Source organism: Elephas maximus, chromosome 5, assembly GCF_024166365.1.
Source record: "Elephas maximus indicus isolate mEleMax1 chromosome 5, mEleMax1 primary haplotype, whole genome shotgun sequence".
In the NCBI taxonomy this organism is placed as follows: Eukaryota; Metazoa; Chordata; class Mammalia; order Proboscidea; family Elephantidae; genus Elephas; species Elephas maximus.
Genome location: NC_064823.1, coordinates 24104307 through 24115930, shown reverse-complemented (window position 1 = coordinate 24115930; position 11624 = coordinate 24104307). Strand labels below are relative to the sequence as shown.

Below are 11624 nucleotides of genomic sequence, written 5' to 3'. Positions count from 1 at the left end.
GAATGGACTTGATGGCAATGTTTTTTTTTTTAATATATAGATTAAGTGAGCTCTTGTTTTGTGCTGGATACTTCTTTAGGTGCTAGAACAAAATAAAGATAACTCCTTCTCCTTACGGGGCTTACATTCTAGTGGTGGTGGGGTGACAAATAAATAAAAAATAAACTATATAGAACATTAGGAGGTGAAAAATGTTATGCAGAAATAGCATATAGAAAAGGGATAACTATGTGTTGTACAAGGAAAAGCAATTTTCTTAAAAATGAAAAGACTACACTTTAGTATTTTAAAACAAGGGGGGAAGAAAAAACTAAGTGAGATATTAACATTACTGTTGGCCTGTATGAGAAAATGTAAGCTATAATTTGACTTCACAAAAGATAAAATGCCAAAGAAATGCCATGGAAGTCTACTCTTAAATTTTAATAATCAGTGATTACTGAAATTGAACTTTTCCCTAATGAATTCACTTATAAACATGAACAAAATATCCCAAAGACAAAACCAGCACAGCTAACGTACAATGTGAGCGACCCCTGCTGGTCACAACATAAAAGTTAAACACGAGGAGATCAGGAATTACATAGAGGTTATCAAAAAAAAATTTTTTTTTTATCATGATTAGACATTGTGCTAAATGCTTTATGTGTATTATCTCAGGTACTCTTCACAATAGTCCTGTGAGTGGTTATCATTATTAGTTCCCCAGGTTCACACAGTCCTAGATAGAAGACCTGGGACAGATCATCTGGATTCTGAGCAGGCACTCTTCTCATTGTACAGCACTGCCCCCTTCACAACACTCTTGTGGGACTTTTCTTGCTCTTCCTTTTAAAATTCTATCCAACCTTTAAGGGGTAGCTCAAATACTACTTTCCCCATGAAAATGTCTCTGATTTACATTATCCATACCTTTGAGGCACCCATTATATTTTCTTTGTAAATCTTTTAGAGAACTTATCAACCTGCTTTGCACGAAAGATACGGTACATATGTTTTTCTCTATCTTTCAGTGTTGTAGTCTTTCTAGTGCCTTGAATACAGCAAGTACTCAACTGAATCAAGTCCTAACTAAGCAAGGCAGGCAGACATAAATTCATTCATTCCTTTCATTCTACCAATATTTAAGTGCCTAATATGCTCCAGGCACTTGGTAGATACTGGGTACACAGTGGCATGCAAAACAAACATGGTCTCTCTCTTCATGAAGTTATGGCCTAGTGAAGTCAAGCTAAGACAACTTAAAGATTGGAATAGATGCTGACCTTTGGAGTCAGATAGCGGAAGCAGATGTTCTGTTTGCAGAGTAAGGATACAGGCGTTCATATGAACAAAAGGTGAGGGGTTTGCAGGGCATAAGGGTTCCTTACTATTTTGAATTTTTCTGGAAATCCAAGAATTTTCTTAACCCTGGTTCTCAAAGGTTGGCCCCGGGACCAGCAGCAACAGCGCCAGCATCACCTGGGAATTTATTAGAAATGCAAATTCTGAGATCCCACCCCAGATCTACTGAATTAGAATCTCTGGGAGTGGGGCCCAGCTATCTGCTTTACCAAGCCCTCCTGGTTATTCTGATGCACTATAAAATTCAAGAATCCCTGTCTCAACCTGAAGAAGTCTTCTATCAACTCTCCTGTCTCTGAAGCTAATCAGCAACTCCAAAATTCTATAAATTATGCTACTTTAAACAATTGTTTGGTACAGTAATTAAACATAAATGTCTTTAAGAAATAATGTTAAAACCATTGAACAATTGGTTTGTTTTACCTTAAATTCAACCTGAAGGCATTTTAAAAAAGACAAAACAAATACACATAATTAGGAAAAATTCACATAATTAGTACTAATACCTCTTACCTAATGTATTTCCTGGAAACCCTGGTGGCGTAGTGGCTAAGTGCTATGGCTGTTAACCAAAGGGCTGGCAGTGCGAATCCACCAGGCACTCCTTGGAAACTCTGTAGGGTAGTTCTACACTGTCCTATAAGGTTGCTATGAGTTGGAAGCGACTCGATGGCAATGGGTTTGGTTTTTGGTAATGTATTTCCTGATTCCAATTTAATGCCACTATTTGACTAGTTAAGTTTAAATATCTGTGTAAAACATGTTCAAACATATCCTTTGGAAAACTAAAGGCTGACTTGGTTGTTCTCTGTGCTGCCCTCTGCTAATCTGTATGACATATTTTATCCATTTAAAAGCACTACGTAATTCTCCAAAGGCAGATATCATTTAATTAAATAATTCATTCCACCTGAATAAACTATCTGCTCAGCAATAAGAAGCAAGAAACTGGGCTGACCTCTAAAAAGTTAATTCTGAATTAACATTATTAATTTGGAACTAACCTGCAACTCCTACTTGATGTGTGGCGTAGCCTGGTAATCTGCTGGGCCCTTCTCCTAGCCACAGTGTAAGCGTTGATGAATCCAATTCTGCATGGTGAAAGCGGAAGCCCAGGGAAGCAGCAGGGGCAATAAATCGGCTTTGGAGGATGGGAATGTGCAGCCATATGGCTATTCTACCTTCTGATTGCCATTGCTGTACTGCAGCTAAAAGGTGGAAGAAGACAAAAATTTATAAATATTTTCCAGTAAGAAAAAAAAAAAAAAGAGGAGTGGAATAAATGAAAACTCAGCTCAGCATCCAGGAAGCCATCTGTAATCACCCACTGCCCTCACTGGTGTCCTGTCTGCATCATCAGCATTAGAATTACAATGATTTATTTTATTTACCATTTCGTATGATTTTTCCACCAGACTAAATTCCTTAAGGGTAGAATCAGTACAGTGCTGATCTTAATTCCATTCCTTTTAATATCCTTAGTTTTTAACTCTACAAGCAACTATTATGGACTTCTTTTTACTTTCTTTGGAGCCCTGGTGGCACAGTGGTTAAGAGCTTGGCTGCTAACCGAAAGGTTGGCAGTTCAAATCCACCAGATGCTCCTTAGAAACCCTGTGGGACAGTTCTACTCTGTCTATAGGGTCGCTATGTGCCAGTATCAACTTGACAGCAATGGGTTCTTTTTTTTTTTTTCAGATTTACTTTCTTTAAGAGTTCTACCGTAAGTTTTTAAGTTTATGAGTTGGCTTAAAAATATAACTAATTTAAAAAAAATGTATGGTTAGTTCTAGAAAATTCTGAAAATAAAGCAAAGTATAACGAAGACATCAAAACTTCACATTTTACTAGCACAAAGATAATAAAATATTTTAATTTTTTCACGAATGTAATTTTAGAGTTGACATCATACCATATATAGTTTGCATCTTATATTTTTCACCACATATTTTTTTTTATTATATGGTAAACATTTTACTGTTATTAAAATTGTTTATAAACACAAAATTTTAATTTATAAAATTAATGTGTAATTTTCCTCATATAGGTATACCAGAAGCTACTTATCCAATCTCCTATTCTTGGACATTTGGGCTGTTTCCATTTTTTTATTATAAATAATACCTTGGTGAACATAAAGATAGGTTTTCTGTCTTTGACTTCTTCAAATTCTCTGACTTTACTACCTAAGATTGAGGCAGGGGAAGAAGATGCTTATATTTATTTAGTCCTTACTAAGTCCCAGATCCTTTACATACATTCTCATTAAGTTCTTACAACTATGAAAGGCATATAATATACATTGCTAACTTGGGTGAAGAAATAAATCCTTCGTATTTTTAGTTTTAACTTTCAGATTACTTTCTTCACCCATTCTCTCACTTAATCATTACAAGAATTCAGTGTGTGTGTGTGGAGGGGAGCTCTATTATTTAGTTCTTAATTTCCTTTCCCTCTCTCCTCAGCTTGCAGTAAGCTCCTCCCCATCAAGGACCATGCTCTATACTACATCTTTCCATTGTTGTGCCTAACTGTGACAGGTACAAGGGAGCCTTTAAAACAGACTTCTCAATTTGATTTAGCGTGCAGTGGGGCTATGGGATCAAATTAGACGGTGGGTGGTAGAGTGATTCATCCTTCACACCTTCTTCTCTTTCTCCGATTATTTTTTTTTAATGAGGTATACTTACATAAAGTAAAATACACGTATTTTAAGTGTGCATTTGATGAGTTTTGACAAATGCAAGAAACCATGTAACCCACACTCCTATAGAGATTATAGAACATTTCTATCACCCCAGAAAGTTCCCATGTGCCCTTTCCCAGTCAACCCCTTCAATCAAATGAAGAATCTTAAGTTTTCAAAAGTTTAGGCATTTGTTTGCTGCTTTCTCCCCTTACGCTGTTTGGAGGATGCATCTACTCCCACTGCTTCAGCTAACACCTACCTTACTGAGCACTGAATTTTTTTGCTCTCCAGCTGGTCTCAGGTATTTCCTAAAAGCTGCCATTCAAACTTCATACACTATGTTCAATACTGAACTCTACGCCCTGCACTCCAAACTAGCTTCATTACCAAACCAAACGCGTTGCTGTTGATTCTGACTCATAGCCACTCCACAGAACAGAGCAGAACTGCCCCATAGGGTTTCCAAGAAGCACCTGCTAGATTGAACTACTGACCTTTTGGTTAGCAGACACAGCTCTTACGCCACCGGAGTTTCCATCACAGGCTTGCTTATTTCTGGCACCAACGCTGGAAACCTTGGGGTCATTTTTCTTTCTCTTTTTTCCCATTAAACTTTAATAATTTTTCCTTCCAATTCTCCATCTCCTCAGCTCATATCCATCTGTCAAAGTCCAGCTCATACCTAACCTCTGATAAAAACCTTTCCTAACCAATGTCCATGTGCTCTTTCCATATCTGAATTTAAGGACTACTAGTTTTAGTAGGTCTGTGGAAACCTTGGTGGCATAGTGGTTAATTGCTGCTAACCAAAAAGTAGTTAGTTCAAATCTACCAGGTGCTCCCTGGAAACTCTATGGGGGCAGTTCTACTCTGTCCTATAGGGTCGCTGTGAGTTGGAATCAGCTGGACAGCAATGGGTTTGGTTATTTTTTTGGCCTTGTCTGTGGAGCTCTGGTGGCATAGTGGTTAAGAGCTCAGCTGCTAACCAAAAGGTTGGCAGTCTGAACCCACCAGCTGCTCATTGGAAACCATACAGGGCAGTTCTACTCTGTCTGAGTCAGAATCGACTTGATGACAATGGGTTTGTTTGTTTTTTAAACAATGTCTTTGCCCCTAAGTGGTGCAAAGGTTAATGTGCTAGGCTGTTAACCCAAAGGTTGGAGGTTTGAGTCCACCCAAAGGTGCCTCGGAAGATAGGCCTGAGGATCTACTTCTGAAATATCAGCCATTAAAAACCCAATGGAGCACAGTTCTACTCTGACACACATGGGATTGCCATGAGTGGGAATCGACTCATTGACAACTGGTTTTTTAGTTTCTACTATGTTTGTACAACTTATTAGAGGTCACTATGAGTCGGACTCAACTTGATGGCAACAGGTTTTTGGCACAATTTATTGGAACTTATCACGTATTGCCTAATGATATCTCTTCTGTTATCTGTTTTTCTAACTTATTTTATGCATTTACAAGCTTCGCAGTTAGCTCGATATTATGCACTAAGGCTCGATTCATATTATTAGATTGACTTGGCTAAATTAACACAGTGGCATAGCAGGGACCAGAACCAGGGTTAGTTCACCACTGATGCAGACAAATGATATGTGAAGCTGAACAGCATGTTACCTGTTCATCCATCAGCATCTTAATTTTATAGCTGTAAATATGAAAATAGGAACACTAAAAGAACAATGGGTGCATGCATAAATATGTGTTAAAAACTAAAAGATTATATACAGTTAGTACAACTTACTTGAAAAGAAACAAAAAAATTTAGACTTCATATCAGGCTTTCTTAGGTTAGTTCAGTTTCTCTTTACTAGCATATCCATTCAGTCAGTTTTGTTTACCTCATTAACAGTAGAACTAACAGTAACTCCTAGAGGCAGCATAGCGCAGTGATTCAGAACAGATTCTAGCATCAGGGAAGTTACTTAGCCCCTCTATGCCTTGGTCCCATCGTCTATAATATGCGAATAATAATACCATCTACCTCATTAGGTTATTATGAAGATTAAATGAATATTTGCAAAGTTCTTAAAACAGTCCTTAGAAGTTGATTTACTAAAATACATACATAAAACGTATATTGCACTTCAGTTTAAAAATTTGTTTCATGTATATTTATCTTTGATAACCACATCCATCCAGTAATTAGGTCTGGCTTTACCTAAAAATATTTGCAACCTAAGAGGCAAGTATTTTCAGAGGTGATTTGCCTAATGCCTGGCTAAGCATGTTGTGGAATCGGAGACTTGAACCCTTGATGTGTGAGTCCAAATCCAACATAATTTCTACTTCACCATGCTGAATGGGGTAGTGTTTTGATCACCTTTTTAGTCACTGACAAGTATCAGTGTGTACTTACACATATCAGAGGTTGAACACTGATCTGATTCTCCAGCAGTGATACTGTTGGAGTCTAAGTGGCAGCCTGGGTGGTGCAAACGGTTAAGCACTTGACTAGTTAAGAGGTTGGAAGTTCAAACCCACCCAGAGGCACCTTGGGAGATAGGCCTTGTGATCCATTTCCAAAAAGTCACAGCCTTGAAGTCCCTATGAAGCAGTTCTATTTTGCACACACGTGGTTGCCATGAGTTGGAACTGACTCAGCAGCAATTAACAAGTGGGCTTATGAGCAATTATTCATAAACAGGCAAAAAAATGAGGTGAAAAGGTAAGTAGTTTGGAGACGAGGGTGATTTAGCCCTGAAATAACTTGCTGAATTGTATTTCCATATATGCTTACTTGGCATATTGCTCAAAAGTCTGAAGATTATTTTAAGTTTCCTGTGTAACAGGATTTTTCCATGGCTGAATTTACACGTTGCATCTACAATTTGATTTTAAACCGTTTGGTGGCAATTTGAAAAACAGGCTGCTCCACCAAAAAAATGGCTTCTCCCAAAGTGAAGGCTCCTCTATCCAGGCTTTCTTTTCTATCACTAAGCTCAAGGTTCAAAGCAAATGGAGAATTTTCGCGTTGAAGACTGAAACCAATCACCCTCGCTGGTTAATCAGCAAACACGTGTTGTTCTGTAAACAAAACCAAACTCCAGGTCTTAACCCTATGAAAGACTTCTTAATACAATATGACTACTCAGAACCTCTTTTTTTTTTTTGTATTAGAATGTGAGATAATTTTGTCTTGGGAAAAAGCGCCTGCCAGAACCAAAGCTCAGTAAGTGATAAAAACAAAAAAACCCGTTGCTATCGAGTCAATTCTGACTCACAGAGTAGAACTGCCCTATAGAGTCTCCAAGGAGCGCCTGGTGGATTCGAACCGCCGATCTTTTGATTTGCAGGCATAGTTCTTAGCCACTAGGCCACCAGGGCTTCCCGGTAATAATAATAAAAAAAAAAGGATAACAAATAATAACGATAACGTAATTACATTAACGAATATTCACTGAGCGTTAAATTTGGCAGGCATCGTGCTTGGTAAACACTTTATATTCACTATTCAATTTAGCCATCAGCAACACCATGAGCTCCTACTGATATTAAGAATGAGGAAAGGGTGGTTTACAGAGCTTGTCGAAGGTCACACACTAGAAAGTGGACCAGAACCAAGGCTGCCGATCCCAAAGTCCAGGCTCTTCACCACTTAACCCAACCCCCCTCGACACCTCTCAGCAAAGATCTTAAGAGACGAGACGGGTGGGGTCACACGGGCCCTCTCCCCCTGGGCTCCGCACCAGACGGGGGCTGAGAGCGACTCCAGGGTGAGGGCGGCAGTTACTTCATTTGAAAGGCTCAAGGGCCCCAGGGAGTCCCTCGCCCCAGGCGCACTTGCCCCGCAAGCCCCTGTGGAAGGCGTCGTCGTCGAGGCGGTCCAGAGCGCCGAGCCGCGCCAAGTGCACCGAGACGCCCCCGAACCTGTCCCGCTCGCCCTGCAGCTCCACCACTCCGGCCGGGGGGTCCCGCGCGCAGCCAGGCCCGCCCAAGGCCCCGCGGTGCCCTGCCGAGAACCTCGGGCGGCGGGCCTGTAACAGCGCCGCGCGCCAGCAGCTCCCACTCAGTAGAGGTGGCATCCCCTCGCCGGCCCACGCCGCTCTTCTCCCTCAGCCACCAAGTCACCCCTCTCCGCGAGGTCGCTACCGTACATTCTAGAAGAGTGCCATTCGCTCCCTCAGCCGAGATGGGCTTCCAAGTTTGCACCGCTCTCCCGAAGAGACTGAGAAGCGCTTTCCACCAGCCCCTCTCAGCAATTACCCCGGGAAAGGCAGGGAGAGACTTTCCACTCATTTATTTTATTTTTTTGCTAGTTTAATTCAACAGGCGTTTAGGGATGGGGGAAGGCGGGCAGAGATACAAAACAATTTTTTTTCAGGAGTTTACAATCTCAGTGGTGGTTTCGTCCACTTAATCCTTCCTTGCAGAAGCCACAACTTCTGCAACCTTTTCGAAGTCCCGCGGGTTTTGAAGACGCGCAGTTTTCGGTTTCTCACTGCGCTGCACCCGTGGGATTACGGCGTAGGGCGGAGCACGCTGACTTCTGTCCCGGAAGTTTTTCCTCTCAGAGAAGCGCGCACATTGAGCCGGCTTTGCCGTTGCTTCGCCCATGCTACCGTCTCATCATGTCGTCTAAGAAGAACCGAAAACGGCTGAACCAAAGCATGGAGAATGGTTCGCCCTCTCTCTCTGCGGCTTCTTCTCCTGCGGGGGCCTCGGCTTCTTCTGCTGGGCCAGGCTCCGCGGCGGCGGCGGGGACTCTGGCGGTGACCAACTTCATAGAAAAGGGTAAAGGTTTCTGAGGGGGGGACCCGAAGCTGAGGGGACGCAACCTGAGAGGAGGGAGGCCCAGCGATGTTGCCTTGAGGCGCCGAGGCTTTTGAAAATTGGGCGAGGCAAGGTGTGAGAGCCACAGAAGAAGTGTATAAGACCCCTATGGCCGCACCGGCATTGGAGAGGTTAGGCAGAAATGGTTTCTCTCTCAGTTAAGCTGTCTTTTCTGCAAGTTTTTGTGAAATTTCTGAGTTGCATTTGAAAGAACCTTGCCTCATTCAATTTAACGGTGCAAAATTGTTCATATCTTGAGCCCGAATCTAGCGAGCGTATGCTAAAAAAACTAAATAATCCGGTCAGTAAAGATGTGGATGGATGCCTCCTAAAAGACATTACTGTGCCTTTAAAAATGAAGGTGACTTTTTCTTTCGCTGTTACACAGATTCTGCTATTTAATAAACCTAAACCAAGCCCGTTACCGCCGAGTCTGTCCCGACTCATACGACCGAGAACAGCTGCCCCGTAGGGTTTCCAAGGAGTGGTTGGTGAGTTCGAACTGCTGACCTTTTAGTTAGCAGCCGAGCTCTTAACCCTTGTGCCGCCAGGGTTCTAGCGACCATTTGAACCCGTTGCCATCGAGTCAGTTCCGATTCATAGCAACCCTATAAAAAAAAAAACAGCTATTAATTGCAATGGAGCCGTGGTGGTGCAGTGGTTAAGCGCTCAGCTGTTAACCAAAAGGGCACCGGTTGGAATCCACCAGCGCTGTGATGAGAGAAAGATGTGGCAGTCAGCTACGGCAAAGATTTACAGCTTTGGAAATCCTTTGAGGCAGTTCTACTCAGTCTTACAGGGTCACTATTAGTCGGAATCGACTGGATGGCGATGGGTTCTACTTTTGTAAGATTATAGCCACTGAAAACCCTGTGGAGTGCAGTTCCACTCCGTGGAGTCTCCATGAATTGGAATCAACTCCGCAGCAACGGGTTAGATTTTTTTGTTGTAGTAGGTTAGGTACTTCACATATATATCTCACTTATTCTTCATAGAAGACTTGGGAGATGGCTACGGTATTATTATGTCTATTTAACAAAAGATGAAAAATTAACGTGATTTGCCCCAGGTTACACAGGTACTAAGCGACAGAGCCAGTATTTGAGTCCGGATGATTTGACTCCAAAGTCAGTCTCCTACATCACAGCTCTCTTGGCTTGGAAGAACGGATTTATCCGAAAAGTCATTTAGCCAGTAAAGCTTCTAGCAGACTTGATGGTAATAGCTTTGAAGAATAAACCAGACTAAACGTGGCAGGATTTTTTGTCTAATGCGGACCCTAAAGACAGTCTTAGATAGGGATCAGAGGACAGCTTGTTCTGTACTGCATATTCAACCTCTCTTTCTCAGCTGGATCCTTCCCATTGACATTTAAACGTGTTCGTTTCTCTTCAATAAATCAGACTAAAAGATCCACATTTATTTCCTGCCACCACCCTGTCTCTTTTTAGCCTTCATTGCCAGACTTCTTAAATGGAGCTGTCTCTGCCTTATCTGCCACTCCTTAGCTCATTACTAGTTAGCTTCCACATTAGTATTTTATGGAAACTGTCCCCGCTGTGGTCACTGATGACCTCCATGTTGATAAATCCAGTGGACACCTTTTCATTACTTACCTTACTTGACCTCTCAGCAGCTTTTGGCATTGTCAACCATTTCCTCCTTGAAACTCTGTTTTCTTGACATACGTGTCATGAAACTTTCCTAGTTTTTCTCCATCCTTGGTATTCCTCACAGTTCCCTTCGCAGGCTCATCCCCTTCCACCTGACCATTAAATGTTGTAGTTTCTCAGTTCTTAGTCCTAAACTCTCTTTTTCTCTCTATAAATATTTTTTCTTGGCAAGTTCATCTAATGTCTGGAGTTTCCCGTCTATGCCCTCATCATTTTTAGATTTATATTTTTAAATCATTCTGTTTCTGAGACTTGATTTAGTTGTTTTCTAGAACTTTGCTTCTCAAACTCGCTTTGATGAAGGTTTTTAAATTGCCATTCTGTTACAGATCAGCACTTTTATAAAATAGTGTAAAAATGAATTACTACAAAAATAAAAAAACAAAATTAACATTTTTATTAGATTCAACAGGTGTAAAATTACATCGTTAATTGCAGTAAAAGTTTCTAAATGTTTGCTCTTACTTTCTGCTCTTAAATCATCATGAACCAATAACAATTTGTGAATCACTGTTTGAATAGTACTTGTATTGTACCTCTTCTCTTGAATTTCTCAAAGGTGTTTTAAGACTGACCTCATTTGCTTATGTGTCCTCCCACAAACTAAAATGAACTCTAGTCCCTTCCATGTTTCCTTTTGCAAAGTTCTAAAATACAGACGTCATCTATGACACCCCTCTCTCACATCTCACATATTCAGTCCACCACCAGGTTCTGTTCATCACCTAAATATCTTCCACATTCCTCTTCTCTGCGCCTGGCTTCCGCCTTAATCGCAGACACCATCATCTCTTACCTGGACTATATGATAGCCTTTTAACTGGTTTCTCTGCTTCCTCTTTTACTTCCAATTCCTTTTCCTCTCTGCAGCCAGAATATTTTTAATGAGGATACTGTCATTACCCTGTTTATTACCCCTCAGTTAACGCCCATTGCTGTCAAAATAAAGACTAGCCCCAACCGTGCTCTTGATATCCCCACAGCAGCTCCTGTTGCTCTGCCCTCCACTCCCACTCAGATCCTGTACCCCCAGGGCTGCCTAGGCCACACCGCAGTTCTTACTACTGTAGATAGGGTCTCTTCGGCTCTGCCCTACCAAAGCCTACCCCATCATGGGGTCCCTCTGAAGGATACAG

At 41.3% G+C, this 11624-nt stretch overlaps 2 protein-coding genes across 8 annotated transcripts in view; one reads left to right on the top strand and one right to left on the bottom strand.

The window, feature by feature from the left end:
• NUDT6 (nudix hydrolase 6) overlaps positions 1-8157 on the bottom strand; it is a 45626-nt gene extending 37469 nt beyond the window's left edge. The window contains exons 1-2 of one of the 3 annotated variants that reach the window (XM_049885382.1): positions 8140-8157; positions 2349-2552 (exon numbers count right to left, since the gene is read on the bottom strand). Coding sequence is in view for 1 of the 3 variants with exons in the window: in XM_049885377.1 (XP_049741334.1) it covers positions 2349-2552; positions 7830-8067 (442 nt within the window). In the remaining 2 variants the exon portion in view is untranslated. Of the gene's footprint in view, positions 1-1370; positions 1462-2348; positions 2553-7829; positions 8111-8139 lie in introns of those variants that run through there. The other 2 variants (XM_049885377.1, XM_049885380.1) reach the window with 2 other exon arrangements.
• Positions 8158-8548: 391 nt separating this feature from the next.
• Positions 8549-11624, top strand: part of SPATA5 (spermatogenesis associated 5) — a 350714-nt gene continuing 347638 nt past the window's right edge. For all 5 annotated transcript variants that reach the window (XM_049885372.1, XM_049885371.1, XM_049885374.1 and 2 more), the window contains exon 1: positions 8549-8776. In XM_049885372.1, the coding sequence (XP_049741329.1) occupies positions 8614-8776 (163 nt within the window). In that variant the 5' untranslated portion in view covers positions 8549-8613. The remainder of the gene's footprint in view (positions 8777-11624) is intronic.